Below are 18,434 nucleotides of genomic sequence, written 5' to 3'. Positions count from 1 at the left end.
CATCGGTTTCTGGTCATCAATTTATTTGCATAAACAAGTCACTGTGTACTGTATCAGCGATTGTGTCACATTAAAAGAACATTTTAGGCAGCATTACTTGCAGCTAAATCATCCAACACAATCCCTTCAATGATAGCGACTAAAAAGCACGCAATTCTTCAGACAACTAATACACACTTAGCAAGACTGACAGGACAAGTCGTACACTCCAGACGTTTATTGGGAAAGCATATTCTCTAAGCACTCTTAGTATGGCAGCAGCCTTGTGCTCATGGAAAACAGGAAATTGCCTTCACAAATGCAGTTAACATTCAGAAGCACACAAACTAAAATACTAGATTCAATGACAGTGCACTGCAGTTTTTAGTCGCTGTCCCAAGAAAACCTGATTCCCCCCCGACTCAGTGTTCAACAGACTTTCACCTTCGTGTCATATCTTAAGGCTAGAATATTTTTTCCCCCCTGACAGTTTCAGGGGAAGTGGTGGTTTTCTTTAAACAGGGACCATATTTCAATCCAGCAGTTATTGCATTTTTTATTTAATATTTTGTTACATATAGGTTAAATATTTAATGAATAGCTATATAGCAATATTCTATAAAAATGCATAAGACAAAGCTTTGGTTCACACTGTTCTTCGAGCTATTGAATATAATGACATGATTTGATTTTCTTCAAGGTACGGAGTTACCGCCTTTGTTTTTAGGTAGACTGCCTTGTGAAATAATGAATGAGTTCAAACTATTTAATACACCAACATAAGAGCGGAGTAAAATGAGCACACAAATCACCCACCGCAGCAAATGACCACAAAACCATACCGAAGAATTTAAGACAAACAACAAAAGCACATGCATAGAAGGCATTTTTTCCCCTAAAATATCAATGCAAGAAAGCCAGCATGACTCCACAGCAAATACGTAACATACAGTATTACAAATGCAGACTCAAGTGAGGCGTTTCCCTTTTGAAACAAGGTACCATTAATAAAAAGGGAAAAAACTAAGGCAACATATACCATTTTTCTACTGAAGACTGCCAACCAGTCTCTAATGCAAGAGCTAGATTATATCAGAGCATGTAAATGTAACAACAACAAAAATAGATAACTAAAGTAGCGCACACTAGCATCCTATCTCCCTGATGTCTTGTTCCTCAACTAACTACAGTACCTCAAACACTTGTGCTTGTGTTTTCTTTGCAGTGCTTTCTGAATAAGTGGAGCAACTGGTAAAGATAACCATTGGTATGCATCACTCCTTATTTAAAACAAAAACGCAAAGGTTGTTCATTTCACACAAGCAAATAGTTCCAACATTAGTGCATTTCTTAACAGCAGTTGGAAGGAAAGTGTGCACATGAAATGCTTTAGAAATACATTTAAATGCCTCACATCCCAATAAGAACTAGACATGGCCACTGAAGAAAACCCACACACTTTAAGCCATTATGAACCCAATTTCCCAGTAAAAAGATCACGTGCACGTGAATGAACAACTCTGCATGCCACAGAAGCTGACATAAAGGAACAAATCCTTGTAAAATTACAGGCCTATCTGTCCAAATGCATTAGTTATGAGTAATGATATACAGTCCGTCATGTGCAATCTGTAGTTCCACATTAAATATGAAATGAATGTGCAGTTTAAGGATGGAAAAAGCATTATTTTTATTAACATCTAAAAGCCACAAACTTAAAAGCTTCTGTAATATTTAATATACTTCATTTGTACGAGTTACCTTAATGTAGGCATATTATTTGTGAATAGCGGTCATTATATTTGTGCACTTTCCGGAGCAGAAGTGCATCTGGAGGTATTTAATGCTTATTCTACCTTCCCTTAGTGCATGTATATGACTATTACCAAATCCATACATTATGGGCAATAATTGGATTGAGAACAGAGCTCATAAATCTCATAATACAAATGTAACTAGTATTGCCATTTTGCACTCGAAAGTAATGCATAAGTCAGTAATGGTAGGGTGACCTTTTGTTATAGAACTATTACCATGGGTCAGTGCTATGTGCTATCACAACATGCTGAACTAGGGTTTGTTAGACGTCAACAGTACACAGAGGTTCACTGCCAGGTTGAGCCGACTCCATTATAGTCATCTTCGGCTTCTTTCTTGCCTCCTCCTGAAAAAAAAAAAAAAAAAAAAAAAAAAACATATACACAAATGAGTATGCACTAGAAAGCTGTCAATTTACTCTATTTATTTTGATTGACTGGAAGGGATCAGCTCATCCAAATGGGATGTCTTTAATCTTAAGCCAACTCTATTGATCTGAAGTGCAAGATTTGGCTGGAAGATGTCATAAATTTGTAGCTGTACCCTTTCTTGAGCCAGCTTCATCATCTCTTCCCGTAGTTTGTTGAGGATGTGAAGATTTGGCTTGTTCTTTTTGGCATACTGCTGAAGCTCAATCACGCTCTTATCAGAGTTCTCCTGAAGACGACGCAAGAATACAACATTACAACTTTTCTCAGCCACATAAAATATTCCCCTCATATTTAATATCTTAAATGCAGAGTGGGTTCTGACAAATAACAGTGCTGACCTTCTTAACCATCTTGTTGCTTTCTCTGCCGTACATGCGCAGCAGTGAGCCCCAGTTCTTGACGTGAGGATGAAGCATCTGAAGAATCTTCTGTGAAGCCAGCTGCTTTCCAACCCTCTTATTTTTACCTGCAGTCATCAAGAGCAACAGTATTAGCTTTGTTGTTTGTGATTCTAGTGCTCTAAATGAAACCAAGCACAGATACTCACACCAGCCGCGTACAGTGTGCTTCCCGCATGTCATGACGTATTCACTCTTTTGGTTCTTTCCTGGAATCACTTCAAACTTGATGCTGGTGTCACCCATGCCATGGTTTCTATGGAACAGACAACAACAGATCTTCAGCTGCTTTTCAATCAGGCATGATGACATCATGACGACAAATGTGTTTCCTGTAATACTGAATTGTCTTTGTAATCAAATGATAACCAATATCATAACACACCTCTTAAGGCACTCATGAAGAATCTGATATGGTGAGAGTAAACCTGCTTTGTTGGTCAGCTCATACACTCTTGAATCTTCAATACTGATATGATTAAAATACTGTGGGATTGGAAAAGAAAATAAACATCCATAAATACCACAAAGAATGAAACTCTGACTAAAGATCGAATCAGTCATTTTATTCAGAAGAGCAGTACCTCCAGTTCATCTCCCTCTACGGGCTTCTCCTCAGACGTCTGCTTCACAAAGTCAGGAATGAGGATCTCCAGTGTTGCTCGAGCTGTCACAAAGAGAATGACAATATAAATACTTATATTCTTCAGTAAAATAAATATTTGCGGTAATCTACACATTGCTCATTCAGAGGAAGATATAAGGGGGAAAAGGTACCAGCTTTATTCTTGGCGAGTTTTTTACTACTTGCTGTTCCTGTGCCATATGTAACACCGTCTATAATGACTGAGGCTCCGAAGGGTTCACTTGGGTTTTCTAGGCAAAAAAACAAAAACAAATTATATTAAGACCTCTATATAAAAAATAAAAAAAAAGCAACCAAACACACAAAGTAAAATCATTGTGCCACCACAGGCTATATATTATTAATGCAAATTTATCATGGTTAGAGAGAGCTGTTAGTTACATCAAGCCCAAAATGTCTTAAGTGGTTCACTGCTTTCACAACAGCATTATAACATTTTAAGTACATCGATAAAAATCTCAACCCATTTTTCCGCCAAGCGAGCTCATTAGCATAATTGTAAATGCTACTGCAGATATGCAAATTTAGCAAAAAATAATTAAACACGTGCTTATTATTATTTTTTCACAGCTTCAAACGGTTTCTCAATTGTAATTTTAGTCTTACGCATTATGCTACTTACCACATTCAAAAAAGTTGTAAACTGGTCGCACTTTGAGTACTCTTTGCATATACTCGTGTAAAATGCACACTTCTGACTTCCCGTTGGGGTTGATGATAAACTCTGAAATATAAATATGGTCAGTCTTGTTAAAACACCACATGTTGTAGTGTACTACTCAATACTTTAGTGGAATGACTCAGACAAGTACCTTTCTTTGTTGGGGCGTCTTGTACGGAGAGTGTGATGAGCTTCTGATTGGCTGGTAGGATGGGCCTCTCAGACTCGGCCTGTTTCCTCTTCATGTCCCTGTTGAACTGTCTGCGCTCAGCCCAAGTGCGAAACTTCTTCACCGTCACTTGCTCAAAATCAAAGCACTTCTCCAAGTAGCTTCTAAACTCTTCAATGTCTGGGGTAGAAGACACAAGAAGAGAGGGTTTAAAAACCATGTGGATTTTAAACTTATGCACAAGAGAATGTGAAACCTCAGCCTCTTACCAACAGACTCATCTTTGCAGACCTCCACCTTGGCTTTGACCTGGCCCAGCGCTCCTTGTGCAGTATCATTAGCTTGGCTGTCCTTCCCTTCTGAAGATCCTCCTGGCTCCATGAGGTCAAGCTCTGGATCTTCTGATGTTGCTCTACCTGTCGGCTCTTCTGTGGCAGTAGAGTCAGGCTCATCAGCTCTCTCCAATGTGACACCCTCATCTCCAGATTTCACTGGAGACACCTCTGCAGTTGGAGTCACCTCTCCATTCTGTTCCCTTTCTTCTTGATCCTTCATTTTCTTATAGTGTAAGCAGGGAATGCTACTGGTTGGTGGGTCATGTTTCTAGGGGGAAAATGAGTAGAACACAGGGATGAGGTGCATGAGAATGCAAAGCATTCAACTTTTAAGCAGAAATTATACAATAAGACAAATATTATAAAAGTCTCATATCTTAGAGGAGTCAAACCTATTACCCTAATGCTTCCTGTTCCAAGGAAGTAAGGTCTAGACCAGGTTACAACTCTGGTTTCCCGGTGGAGGTAGACTGGAATGCCAGAGTTATGGAATGTCATGATCCACCCATCGGGTAATGGCTCAGTTGGTGGACGCCCGCGGCCTAAAAAAAAATTATTATTATTATTATTATTATTATTATTATTATTATGTGCATTACTAAAAGAAAAGCAGCTACAGTCACCTAGAATCCTATGTAGTTTTTTTTTTTTTTTAAAGGTTTGAATTAGTGTTACTGTTAAACTAAAATGAAAAAATTTATCATTTGGAAAACCTGAAACTAAAATACATTTCCATGACACCAAAATAAAGGAAAATAAAAATGCTAACAAATTACTTGGTCTAATAGAGAATATACACTACTGTTCAAATGTCAGAAATGATCACATATCCTTCAAGGATGCATTAAATTAATCAAATAACAGTTACGACTTTCACATTGCTACAAGAGTTCTATTTAAAATCAATTCTGGACCTTTTAATTTTCTATTCAGTAAAGTTGGGGGGTGTATCAGTTTCCACAGAAATATTAAGCAGCACAAGTGTTCATCACTGACAATGTTTTTCTGAGCACCAAATCAACATATTAGAATTACTTTAATTGTATTAATTAATTTGAATAATAATTACTAGAATTTTACTTTTATATTAATACTTACAGTATTCTTGATTAAATAAACCAAGCCTTGGAGAGTACTTTTTTTTTTCTTTTACAGATTTTAATACAAGTTTTGTATTAAGTTTTTTTTTTTTTTAATTAAACAAAAAAAAAAGTTAAACTTTTTAACAGCACAATAATACAAACTCAGATTAAAAAGTACAGAAAACTACAACTGGTTTGAAAACAGCCATAATCTTTGTGTAGTTATGTAAATGTCAGGATGTCTAAATCTTTAAATCTTAACATTTTAACAGTGTAGCAACAGTGATTATAACTTCCAGTTAAACTTTCTATGAGTTAACCAAGAGTTTCTGAGGCTCACTCTTAAGAACCGTCTTAATTTTGGTCATCATGGGCTGAACTCCGGCCTCCCCATCTGAATGGTGGTCACTGTCTCCAGCGTACTTGTCTTCAGCCAGACGCCTCTTCTTGGGCATAGGCATGCCTTCCTCCAGCAGGGCATCTACATCATTGTCAAAGTCCTCCTGGAAGAGTAGGTGGGTTAGTAACTGGCTGCCACTGACACTTCATCAACTAAATGTACGTCAAGATTTGAATCAAGCCCATTTTGTGAGCTGTAATTCAAATCTTCTTTGAATGGACCACCTTGTTACACTCCAGGATCCTTCCTGATGAATAAAGGACACATGCTCTATTTGTGGTAGATGCACATTTCAGGAGATGTTTTGAATCATGGCATATACAGGTTTAGTTGGCTTTAATTAGCCTACATCACAATGTAATGTTTCAATTTTAACAAAGAAAATGATCAAAGAGGGCATAACAAGACTATGCATTTTACCTCATAGGAGTAATTCAGATCCTCCTCGTGCGCTTGCTCCTGCTGAACTATCATCTGAGACCTGAAACCACTCGGTTCTCCGTCTTCAATTTCCAGAAAGTTCTCACTGAAGTCTTCCAGGTCATCCAACACGGCAAACTCAACCTTGTTCTCCTGCTCAGTTTCCAGCTCTTCACTGTTTCTAGCTAACCTTAAGGAACCAGTGCTCATAGACGAGCTGCCTGGCACACTTCTCTGCTCTAAAGAATCATGCAATTCACCATTCAGGCCCTCTAGGCCCCGGTCTTCATCTCTAACCTGCCCCAAACCAGTGTACAACACCTTCCTGTCTTTGCTCTTACTGCTGTCTGAGAAACTGACGCTGATCTTTACATCTTTGAGGAGTTTGAGATCAGGTAAGAAATTTGTAACTGGGGGAGCATGGCGAGCGGTTCTAGGGCACGTGGCCATGGGGTCAAGACTACCTGATGGGTGACTACTAATGGACAATGTGCGCTTGTTGAGGAGGAGCTGTTTGTCCCTGTCCACTGCTGGGGTGTGTTGGTGTCCATCACCACCAGAGCTAACGTCCATTTCCTCTGCGTCACTGGACGTTTGCAGGGGAGGTGGTGGAGGTGCTTTACTGTAATCATTCCCCGCCAATACTGCGTCTGGTGGCTCCAATGGGAGCGGAGGTAAAATCTCATTGACATCCATGTTTAATTTCTTAAAAAGAGCTGTATTAAAAACTATGCGAGAATGCAAGTGGGAAGGGATCTGCCTAATTTAGCTAAAAAATTGCAGCCCTAATACATGCATGAATATATTACACAGTTTAAGACACCTATTCAACAATATTCTTGTACACGGTTGAATATGCTAAGCTGACTACATTGTTCTTTTCATTAATGAAGACAGCTTTTTAGAAATTACTGTCTCAATTATTGGAAATCACAATGCATTCAGCTTAAACGTTGCCCACATCTAAGCACTGTCCATCCTGGGAGGCCAGATCAGCACTGAAAGAAAGAGAAAAAATACAGTCAAGAGGCATTCAAAGAGCACTACAGAACTGGATTTAACTGGTAAAACTTCTCAGATGCACCTTTTATTAACTCACAAATGTATGCCACAGAAAACTGTATTAACACAACAGATGAATTGTTCATTTGCATGTCGAGATTAAAATTAGTTGCTGTTGCTAAATAAACAGGTCAGTAAATAAACACTGTATTTGTAGGATTTTATTACGAACCATATAAGCTCTGAAGGCCTTTGCTAATTGGTCGGCTAGGAGAAAAATAAGTCAATATGGATACATCTCATCACGCAGATATTAAAAAAGTGCAATTTTGCGTCTCATTACTGGTTTTTAAATCAATTATGTGCGCGCCTTTTCTTTGGTTTTAGCAAAAACTGATCTATGCCTCGATTAGTTCGTCCGTGTTAGCCCAAATAAGAAGCCGTGTGCGGCAACCGAACCACGCGTGAATCAGCTAAATGTCGACAGGAGTCAATATCAGCGTGCTTTCTACAAATTATTTTCTTTTACTCACCTAACTACACAAATGCTCTACGAAAGACTGCATGCAATCAAATGGTTTTTCCGTTTATTGGTTTCAGATGGCCGTCTCCTCTCTCCGCCATCTTCACCGCGGAGCAGCATCAGGGGATCTGATGAACACGCCTCTCAACCGGTGTCTACGTTACGTGTGATTGGACCAACATAATTCCGTTTTTACTGAAATTTGCTTCAGATGTGAAAGAGTTGAAACTATTTATTTGTTGCATGGCTTGGTGAAATAACATGCAACACCACAACATTAGCAGACATGATAAAATATCAGATAATCTCGCTTCTGATATCATTTGCACGCATTGTAGAATTATTTATCACATGAGTGCATGACTGCACAGCGACAGGACTGTATGGAACAACATGTGATATGTGGCAGTGATCAGTGAAAGCAACAGGCATGTAATTTGGATGAATGTTTATGTCATGGTATTATAGTTTATATTTAGTGGGCAAAGCTGTTACACGTTTTTCTTGCTAAATGCAATTTGTAGGCACTGGGGCGAGCTCCGCAGCAGACTTCTACCCGACAGTCAAAGCGGCATTAGGCTACATCACGAAAATGTGTACTCAGAGGAAGACCGCGAGGGTTTAGGGTGCGATTTGGACAGGGCCTTCGAGATGCATCGGCGCTGCGCAGACCGATCGGCGTGTGACATCAAAGTACCGCGAGAGTGACTGGAGAGCAGACGGCTCTTTAAGCTTCTGAATCGCTCTCGCGATACTTTGATGTCATACGCCGATCGGTCTGCGCAGCACCGATGCATCTCGAACAAGCCTTGTGACTAGAGCTGTGTCCGAAACCGCTCCCTATACACTATATAGTGCACTATATCGGGTGTCAGCCATTTTGTAGTGCTGTCCGAATTCCGGTACAGAGAAACCTGTTTTATACTGTCTATGGCATAAACATGGTGCTGTAGAACTGGTCCATTTACTTTAATAGATTTTTGGTTACCGAAATTCATTACCCACTCTATTTCACACTGAATGGCTTTAATGTTACCCAAATTCACTCTAGTGATGTTTAACCTTTTTCTTATTTAAGAAAGCAATTTGCTTTGATGTGAACAGACATACATACAGTGTCACCAAATCCGAAAAGCCTACTTAACAATATTTTATTCTTCTACAAAAAAAAAAAAAAAATATTTGTCTAACCTGAATCAGAAGAAAAAAAAAAAAAAAAATATTTGTCTAACCTGAATCAGAAGAGTAAGACTCATCACTCGGCTGTTAGCGGGTCAGACTAGTTTGTCTTAACATAGTGCCTACAAGGCCAGTTTAAAGTTTATGCAACTGGCCCCTGGATGTAAACAGCTTCAGAGACACAGGGACAGTGAATCCTGCCTAAAAGGTTACCAAAATCTGTTATCCTACTCTATTTTATACAGAATGGTACCCAATTACCTCTGATCATGTCTAGCCTCCTCAAGGCTAGACATAATAAATGCAAAATGCTTTCTAGTATATAAAATGCAATTTGGTTTTATGTGAACACACACAGAGATACACAGAATCCGATTAAGTTATGCAGTGTAATATGTTACTGAAAACCATTATTTCACACCCAAATTGTTACCCAAATTCACTCTAGTGATGTCTAGCCTCCTCTTGTTTTATATTCTATAAAGCACTTTTCTTTTATGTAACCATAACAGGTTACTGACAGCCGTTACCCTCGTTCCACACAGAATGGCTTTAATGATAGAACAATTCATTTCCAAATCAGACTGAACACCAAGAACTGTATATGAGTTTTAGTAAGCTATCAGTATCAGTTTTAGTAGTTTTAGATGCTAATTGAATATCAAGTCTGCTTTATTGTCAATTCTTCCACATGTACAGTACATACATACAGAGAATCGAAATTGCGTTACTCTCAGACCCCCGGTGCATACAGATAACACTAACAGTAGTGTGTGTTAACACTAACAATATGAACATTTAACAGATTTTCTAAATGTTTTTGTAAGAAGAATAATGGCTTCAACAAAATAAACTGGGACATATGAAATAATAATGAATGCCCTTATAAATAAAGGTTAATTGAAACGTTTAGAGCAGTTAATATGTCTCGCCGGGATTTCGGGGAGCATATGATAAGACATAACGTAAAAGAATCACTGAATTGAAAGAACCGATTCGCCGGAATGAGTCGGTCGTGCTGTCATCAGGGTCAGCGTATGACCTGAGGGGGGGCAGTAAGCTGGTTTGCCCATCGCCATTAAACACAAAAGAAGAAAAAGAAGATAGGGGGCAGTAATCGGGTTCGTTCTCCAGGAACAGCAGCCGCTAAAGAAGAGCGCTTGCAACGTCGTGTGATGACGCTTCACGAGTAACGTCAGAGGAAGTTATTCCAGTAAATTCGCGTTAACTAACAACTTGAAATCACTGAAGCTTCATCAACTCGAACGTTATAACAGAGCAGGTTTTAATCAAAGCGTCAACCTTTTCTCACCACCATGATGATGATGATGGACGAGGACCAGCCCAAGACATTGTAAGTGCTGCTGTAGTTTAGTCGGCCACTTTTCGAAGCCCAACTCGTGTCCAAACACGTTTAGTTAAGCGGCGCACAGGTCGCAAGCGCAGCACGCCAAACTTCAGATAATCAGCTCGAGAGTACGTTAAGTCCGTTAACTACTCTTAATGTTACATATGAAGTGTTATATGGGCGTCCATGTTTTCAGTCCCTATAGCACAAGCCGGCTACACAAACATGAACCGAGCCTAGCAGAGGTAGGGGTGAAGAATACAGTGATTCCCTTAATCTTATTTTAATTTATCCGGTTATGTACAAATGGATGAACTAATCTGTCCACATTATGTCTAATTACGGTGCAGAAGATGCTTTTGCCAGCACACAAGTTCCGTTTGTAGCGCTAAGTTTCCGTTACCCAATGAGCTAACTAAAAAAAACACGCTTAAATGTTACCATATCCCCCCACAGTTATCATATCCCCCTTATTACACGTAACTCTGGTGTAAAATCTTGAATCAGACAGACAGCTGGTTTACTATGTGTGGATTCTCTCATATATATTGAGCTTTTGGATCATGTTAGCTGTTCGCTCTCGTGCGCTGAAAACGTGGCAGAAAAGAAACCCCGCGGAATGTGAGGCTGGTGTGAGACAGAGAGGAAAACCGCGACGCATAGACCGTGTTTCTCAGTGTGCTGTGCTCTTCTGTGTTTTTAGGTATGTCGGGAACCTCTCCAGGGACGTTACGGAGGCCCTCATCCTGCAAGTGTTCTCCCAGATCGGCCCCTGCAAGAACTGTAAAATGATAATTGATGTGAGTTAAAAAAAAAAAAAAAAAAATTTAAAACCCCTCTGAAATCCAGGGATTGTTCTGTCATGGAAAACCTGGAAATATTTTTTTAAGTGGTGTTTTTCAGTCCTGGAAAAGTCATGGAAGTTAGTAGAATCTCAAAACGCCATATAAATTTCTGTAGTTAATGTATATTTCTATCCATGTTCTGGTGTAGTTATTGCTCTTGCGTAGAGTAAAAGTTTCTTGAACTTAGTAATGTGCAGTTTGATAAATTTTTATCATTTCAGTTAATAAAATGGTCTATGATCTTAATGGTTCTGTTAAAATGACAAATGACTTTGAAAGGTTATGGAAAAATTAATTGATCAACAAGAGCAGGGACGCTAGACACCCGTAACTTACCAAGATCGGTGTTTGACTTTGACCCAGTTCATTCTGTGTTTTTCAGACGGCAGGAAATGACCCATACTGCTTTGTGGAGTTCTATGAGAACAGACACGCTGCTGCAGCTTTGGCTGCCATGAACGGCAGGAAGATCTTAGGAAAGGTAAAATACTCCAAACGCACCCTCAAAATAGATTGGATATGGTTTGAAATTGTTACCCCCCTTATATGTCTTGTCAGAGCTATATTAATGCGATGACATGCTGAATATCTTTAGCTAGCGCATTTATAGTGTGTTTACAGGTAAGTTGCTTTTAACCTGTGCATCAAATCTTTCTTTTAAATCCCTTCATCTCATCAACCATTTACAACATACAAGTCAATGTATATCAACTAAGGAATTACTCAGTTTATGCTGTTTATAGATTTTATTTTATTTTGATAAAACATTATTTTCTTTGGCATATTGCTGCTTTTACAGATTAAAAAAAAAAAAGTAAGCAGCAGCAATATGACAATGCACAGTAAAAAAGTCAAAAATAGACAGGGTTCACTGCACATGTTCATAGTGTTAGCTTATGGCTTTAACATGGTAATATTTAAATATAGCTGGAAATATTACAGTTGTATTGATAGTTTCTTTTATGCATAATCGAATAAGCAAAAATATTTATCCAGAAAGTCACACAGAATTCTTTATTGATCTATTGGAGTGCCTAATTACTTTGTCGTTTTTCAAATTCCACAAAGCATGTGTTGTTTTTTGTTTGTGTCATCTTTGGGTACAAAATGAATGCCCCCATGTATGTCAGCATCTAGCCTTGCTTTATCATCGTCTACACCTGTACCAGGCCTTCAAATTTAGCAAAGCCTTGGCAAAAATATATTCAGTGCAAATATTTTATCCTCAACAGGTAATGAAGGACCATTTGAGGAGTAATACAAGTTGATAATGTCACTTCTTTGTAAGTCTGCTATTTAGACTCTTTACTATGTAGAAAATAATTCCAGAGTTTTTTAATAGTCCCTTTTTCTTTGAACCTGAGTGATCACCAGGGTTTTTATTTTGTTGTCAGATTATTTCTTCTGCGTTTGGAGAATCGCCATATTATGCGGCTAAGTAAGATGAAGATGATGTTTTATGCTGGTGCTTGTCTTAAACTGCCAGTCTCTGCTTTGCTTTCTCTCATAGGATATGAAAGTTAACTGGGCCTCAATGCCGGGCAGTCAGAAGAAAGACACAAGCAGTAAGTGTCCTCTTGAATGTTGCTAATGGATGCATGTGTGTATATATAAGAGCATGTGTGGTCAAACTGTAAAGCATGAATAGTTTTTCTCCTTTGCTTGATGGTTTGTGAAATATCTAACTGTGTCTCCTCAAACCATTATTGTAGATCATTTCCACGTCTTTGTCGGTGACCTGAGCCCAGAAATCTCAACAGATGATGTCAGAGCAGCCTTTGCTCCGTTTGGAAAGATATCGTAAGTGGAATATTGTGTAATTCAAGTGCGATTTAAGCCTCATCTGAACTGGATTGTCTCAACATTCGGATTCTTACTGAGTTCATGTGTTTGACGCAGTGACGCCCGTGTGGTGAAGGATCTGGCCACAGGCAAATCTAAAGGATACGGTTTCATCTCCTTTATTAATAAATGGGTAAGAGTTTGCATGTTGTTTGGTGTTAAGTGCCATGATGGCAAAGTTATACTCTGCTGCAGCAGGATAACATGAATGTACATTTTTCTGTCTTTATGGCTTTTTTGTTATTGAACAGTTTGATTGGTTTTGTTGCCACTGATAGGATGCAGAAAATGCTATTCAGCAAATGAATGGTCAGTGGCTGGGAGGCAGACAGATCAGAACAAACTGGGCCACAAGGAAGCCATCAGCTCCTAAATCAAACAATGAAGGCAAGTCAGTTTAAACAGTTCCTTTGGATTCTCATTTCTTGTCTTATGTTTTTCTTTTTATTCATGTGTCTTTTTTGTGTTATACTACTCTAAAATGTTGTCTCTTTTTGATCTATAGCAGCCAGCAGCAAACACTTGTCCTATGAGGAGGTTCTGAACCAGTCGAGTCCTAGTAACTGCACCGTCTATTGTGGTGGCATTGCTTCTGGCCTGTCAGGTTTGTCTAAATATTGTAATTGTTTAAATATTGTAGGCGTTTTAAGACCTAGTCGATTTTTAAAACGGATTTGCATCCTCTCAGTAAATGAATAAATGTCATTCAATTAAAAGGCTTTCAAGCAGAGTTAGATGAAATGTGTTTTGAAAGATTAATATTTTATATGATGTTTGACTGTGTTTTTCTCATCCGCTGTAGATCAGCTGATGAGACAGACTTTCTCTCCGTTCGGGCAGATAATGGAGATCAGGGTTTTCCCAGAGAAAGGCTACTCATTTGTGAGGTATGTCATACTGCATCTCTATGACTTTAAATCATTCATTTTTGCATATACTTGAAATTTAGCATGTTTTTTTTTAGGTTTGACTCTCATGAGGGTGCTGCCCATGCCATAGTGTCTGTAAATGGGACCTGCATTGAGGGCCACATTGTAAAGTGCTATTGGGGCAAAGAAACAGCTGATATAAGATCCATGCAACAGATGCAAATGCCCCAGGTACCCCTTCACCTTGTTCTTGACCTCTCAGAAACATTTCCTCTGCCCTGCTGCAAACTCAAGTCTTACTGTTTCTCCTTTTCCACAACAGAATAAACCCACCTATGCGGCCCAGCCTTACGGACAGTGGGGTCAGTCATACGGCAACGGTCAGCAGATGGGTCAGTATATGCCCAACGGCTGGCAGATGCCCACTTACGGCGTCTATGGGCAGGCCTGGAATCAGCAGGGATATAAATAAGTACAGATGTGGCTGACTAATCCCTCAGTCCAATCATTAAACCCCACTTAAGTGTGGAATATGCCCAATGGGACTCACCATTACACCAGTTCAGGGGTTGTTGAAAGGGCTGCATTCAGCCCACTGTACATTATACTCAGACCATTAACTTGGAAAGAATCCTGTCTTTTCTTTTTTTGTTGTTTTTAGGCCCCAGGATTTTTTTTGTTTTCAGAATTTCTTTAAAAAAGTACTGCATTTCGGGGACTTTAATTGTGTAGTTTTGCAACAGATGGAATGTCTTTTCAATGTGTTGAATTTGCAGGCTCAATTTAGCTCACACTTCGAACGTGTAGAAAGTTTGAGGTCTAATATACTGCACTCTTTGTATAGAGTTCTTGTCTCTAAAACTGATTTGTTCACAAATCTTTCATTTTTGTTTTGTCAATATGACTATGCTTTACATTTTATTTTTACAAGAAAGTTTTTCAAAAATTGAGATGCGTGATTGCGTTAATCGAATATAAAATATTTTATCTCAAGAAGCCTAGTGATAAAGGTATTCTGCATTTATAGAGGAGATTATTCTGTGGCCTTGGGCTTTCAGGAACTTCATGATGAAGTTTTGGACAATTACTAAAGCTTTTAACAAGTTGTATTAACACAGAGGTGCAGAAAACATGCTTCCTTTTTTTGTTCAATTTAAACGTTAGACTTCATTTTGTAACATGGAATATTTGGCTCAAATTTTAAAACTTTTTTTTTTTCCCTTTCATGTTTTTACAAAATCATGTTTTCTCGGATCGTTTGAGGGTGTGACAGCACAGTGGCTAATCAGCGTTAATGGCAGTGCTTGCAGCCTCTTTGTAAAGATTTTTGTAATTCTGTGTAAAATGAGGTTGTGAATTATTTCTTTAAATCTATGTAAATTCAGGGTTTGTTGAACATCTGTAATGTAACGATGCATGGACATTCTGAGTTCTGTTCTTGTTACGATCTCTTGTAAAACCCATAAAAAACATGTTCATTAGAGTTATTGATGCGATTTGTTCCTCCCAAACTTCTTCCTCAAGAGTCACTGTTGAATTTACAAGCCAAAGACAATGACAAAAACTAAGCAAGATCTTGCATGCTTCCACCTTGCTGTATTGAGATGCTGATTGTAATGTCAGCGTTTTGAGTAATATGGAATGGTGAAGAAATGCGAGATACTCCTGGGTTTCAGCCACACACTCTCGAATTGCTCACAAGGCCAGATTCTTTACCAGACACTGGTGTTTTTTTCTCTTACCATCATTCTCTTTTTTTACTTACTGGGCCCCAACACCGAGTAATGATAAAGTAGATCAAATTGAAAGTAATGAGCAACTGTCTTTTTTCTCTCTCTTTCTCCTTTTTTTTTCTTCTGTGTCATGTAAATTTATCAACATAGTTATTTAATGTATCTTTTTCTTACTGGGATTTTTTTTTTAAATTTGTAAAAAGCTAGAGAGGTTTACTGTTATTTTGAAACACCCCGATTAAATGCTTCCATCTAATGTTGTTCCAGTTACTATATTCCATGTGTAAAAACACTTAATAATAACCATTCTAAACTACTTTCAGTTGTCTTGAGTGTTCAATGAAAGAATATTTACCAGTAATTCATGATGCTTTGTGGTGAAAGAAGAGTTATGGAAGAGTGGGGTAAGATGTGTTGCTTTCTGCAATGGTCATTTAGTCAATATATATTTATTCAGAATTTTGATTACAAGACGAATGTTTATACAAAATTCGATATCCCAATAATATTAATTTATATTCCTTTTTTAACATTTTAAAATATTTCTGATTGTTAAAAAAATTATCTTATTAAACTTAAAAATAAGATTCAACTTCATGTTTAATATATAAAAAAATATAATAATAATCCACTTTGTTAAAAAAGCCTGGAGTGCTTTGGTTGACACTTTGCTCTCAATTAAGACCACACAAAATGGCAATTTTAGATTTGTAGAAATAAAAGAACTTACCTCGTTTTCCTGTAAGGCTTAACAAACAAAAGAACATTTAACTAATAAACACAATATTTTTAAAAAACATCCATCCAATTTCATTTCTTTTAATTCTCCTGCAATGTAGGGTACAAATACAGAAGTTTATCTAACTGTACTTAACAAGATTCTTTGAAATAATTACAGAGCGCATGAGCACCAGCAGTTCAGTAACTACTTAGTGATGCTAGCTCTTGCTAAAATGCCAATGTTTTACTTTGGAAAATATTTCACGTGGTATCAAATGAAAGTGAAATATGTCTACACCTCATCAGATGAAAAGACAGACTTATGCATTATTTAACACCACGTTGTAGTATAAATAGCGTGGGTAGTGTTCGCACTGAAAAATTCCAACAAGAAGTGCATTTATTGAACGTATATATATATATATATATATATATATATATATATATATATATATATATATATATATATATATTATAAATAATAACGAAGTGTGGAACATTGGACACTGCACGACTGCAGCTTTCATTCACAGAAGGGAAGACGCTGGAAGACCAACTACCCTTATAAAATTCATACAATAAATGGTACAGTACATTGAGTATGAAGTTTGCAGTGTACAGGAACCCTACTATATAATTCATGTAAATTGGGGCATTTCTAACAGTCATCTAAATGTAAAACAGTGGCCCAAAAGAGCTTAGCAATAGTGGAATGACATGAGCTACTTATATTTCATTTAAAGAAAATTTAATTAGCAGAACATTAATTTGCAGTTTAAAGAATGCAGTTTCCATAATGTCATTTTTAAAACCCTCCCTCCCTTTTTATAACTAGTGTAAGTACGTCCATTTTTTATGCACAAGCTGTTACACCAAAATTGGCCACTAGATGGAAATCACACACAGTCTGAGGGTGTCATCCAAAATATTCTTAAATTCCTCAGCATCAAAACACGTTCAGTGGGCAATAGCATCATGGGAAGGAAAAAACAAACACAATCAATATTTCCTCAGTTATGTTGTGAACAGAATATACTGTGCAATAGAAATTCATTATGTGTTCACAGACTCCATCGCAAGTCAGTTTGTTCTACAGAAGGCCGTCTTCCTCCAATTATATTTTTGAATAGTTTGAGGTCAGAAATAATGCAATAAGATTTGAATAGCATGTATATGTTTGATAAGTTAGAGAGATGGGGTCAGTAAATGACTAAGAGAGAAAGCGAGACAGCTAGGTTTCTTTGCTTTGAAACATCATTTGTAAGTCTGTCAGTGTGATTCAGCAGAATGGTAGAATGTGTGTGTGTGTGTGTGTTACTAAGAACAAGGTGTCTTTAGTGCAAGCCATCATTAGTCAGTGTGTCAGAGCAGTGGTGTGGAATAGAGGGCTGGATTGACAGTCTGATAAATGAGGGCAGCTCCTCTCTCAACAGCACTGATAAAAACAGACAGCGAGAGAGAGAAAGAGAGAGAGGAAAAATGTCAGCAGATGAGTTACTGAGCAGATCAGAACTGACATAAATCAAATCTGTCCATGACTTGCTCCATCTTCTTTCTCTCGCTCACTCTCTAACGTCAGCTCTAAAACGCTCAATACATCACACCAGTCAAAAGTGAGAAAATTTGTATGAGAGATCTTGACTGATATCTTGTTCTATCCAGGTAAATGAGCTGAATTCTGTGTACAACGGATCTTAATTGCTGGATTCAGAGAGAGTGTGTCTGTGTGTGTGTGTGATTTGTGCTTCACACACACAAAATAAAAACATTATTTTTCTTTTTTTTCCCCAAAGTTAGGGATATGTTGATGTTAGAGAGTATGACGTGCCGTGCATAACAAAAGATGATCTTATCAAACACATGTAAATCAGACAATAATAATGACAAAAATAATTACAACAATAAAATATTGTTAGCTATTTAATAAATATTAAATATTTAAATATTTATTAATTCATTATATAGTTTATTTATATTTCATTATTACAAATAATACAGACAAGCACACTTTTTTAGGCAAGAAAGCTCATTTAA

The 18,434-nt window shown here is 37.7% G+C and overlaps 2 protein-coding genes across 4 annotated transcripts; one reads left to right on the top strand and one right to left on the bottom strand.

The window, feature by feature from the left end:
* Positions 1–2: 2 nt before the first annotated feature.
* Positions 3–8,030, bottom strand: LOC109090815 (microprocessor complex subunit DGCR8-like). Of its 2 annotated transcripts, none has more exons than XM_042754492.1 (14): positions 7,875–8,030; positions 6,340–7,337; positions 5,860–6,022; positions 4,837–4,979; positions 4,372–4,705; positions 4,085–4,282; positions 3,895–3,996; positions 3,404–3,502; positions 3,211–3,293; positions 3,012–3,112; positions 2,776–2,882; positions 2,567–2,694; positions 2,341–2,454; positions 3–2,143 (listed from the first exon to the last, which is right to left on the bottom strand). In XM_042754492.1, exons 2-14 carry the CDS (start codon positions 7,033–7,035, stop codon positions 2,060–2,062), a joined length of 2,352 nt encoding a protein of 783 aa, XP_042610426.1. In that variant the 5' UTR covers positions 7,036–7,337; positions 7,875–8,030; the 3' UTR covers positions 3–2,059. The 2 variants fall into 2 exon arrangements, with proteins under 2 accessions (XP_042610426.1, XP_042610427.1); XM_042754493.1 differs by lacking the exon at positions 7,875–8,030 and adding an exon at positions 7,574–7,854.
* A 2,129-nt stretch (positions 8,031–10,159) lies between these two features.
* On the top strand, positions 10,160–15,997 carry LOC109090814 (nucleolysin TIA-1-like). 2 transcript variants are annotated; one of them, XM_042754487.1, is made up of 11 exons: positions 10,160–10,397; positions 11,095–11,191; positions 11,619–11,717; positions 12,747–12,801; positions 12,949–13,036; positions 13,136–13,211; positions 13,357–13,465; positions 13,587–13,682; positions 13,881–13,965; positions 14,043–14,178; positions 14,270–15,997. In XM_042754487.1, the coding sequence occupies exons 1-11, from the start codon at positions 10,360–10,362 to the stop codon at positions 14,417–14,419; spliced, it is 1,029 nt and encodes a 342-aa protein (XP_042610421.1). In that variant the 5' UTR covers positions 10,160–10,359; the 3' UTR covers positions 14,420–15,997. The 2 variants fall into 2 exon arrangements, with proteins under 2 accessions (XP_042610421.1, XP_042610418.1); XM_042754484.1 differs by having other exon boundaries at positions 10,162–10,397; positions 13,584–13,682.
* The last annotated feature ends 2,437 nt before the right edge of the window (positions 15,998–18,434 follow it).

The sequence above is a fragment of the Cyprinus carpio genome, chromosome A5 (assembly GCF_018340385.1).
Source record: "Cyprinus carpio isolate SPL01 chromosome A5, ASM1834038v1, whole genome shotgun sequence".
Classification (NCBI taxonomy): domain Eukaryota; kingdom Metazoa; phylum Chordata; class Actinopteri; order Cypriniformes; family Cyprinidae; genus Cyprinus; species Cyprinus carpio.
The sequence above is the reverse complement of the archived record's forward strand: the minus strand, read 5'-3'. Positions and strand labels throughout refer to the sequence as shown.

Bases quoted from the DNA above. Each gene is read 5' to 3' on its own strand.
- LOC109090815 (XM_042754492.1), bottom strand. From the start codon at position 7,035: ATGGATGTCAATGAGATTTTACCTCCGCTCCCATTGGAGCCACCAGAC. The intron at 4,980-5,859 runs GTGAGCCTCAGA...ATTTTTTTTTAG, and splicing joins AATTAAGACGGTTCTTAAGA to GCCGCGGGCGTCCACCAACT. The intron at 4,706-4,836 runs GTAATAGGTTTG...TTTTCCCCCTAG, and splicing joins TTGGAACAGGAAGCATTAGG to AAACATGACCCACCAACCAG.
- LOC109090814 (XM_042754484.1), top strand. From the start codon at position 10,360: ATGATGATGATGATGGACGAGGACCAGCCCAAGACATT. The intron at 11,718-12,746 runs GTAAAATACTCC...TTTCTCTCATAG, and splicing joins GCAGGAAGATCTTAGGAAAG to GATATGAAAGTTAACTGGGC. The intron at 13,966-14,042 runs GTATGTCATACT...GTTTTTTTTTAG, and splicing joins AAAGGCTACTCATTTGTGAG to GTTTGACTCTCATGAGGGTG.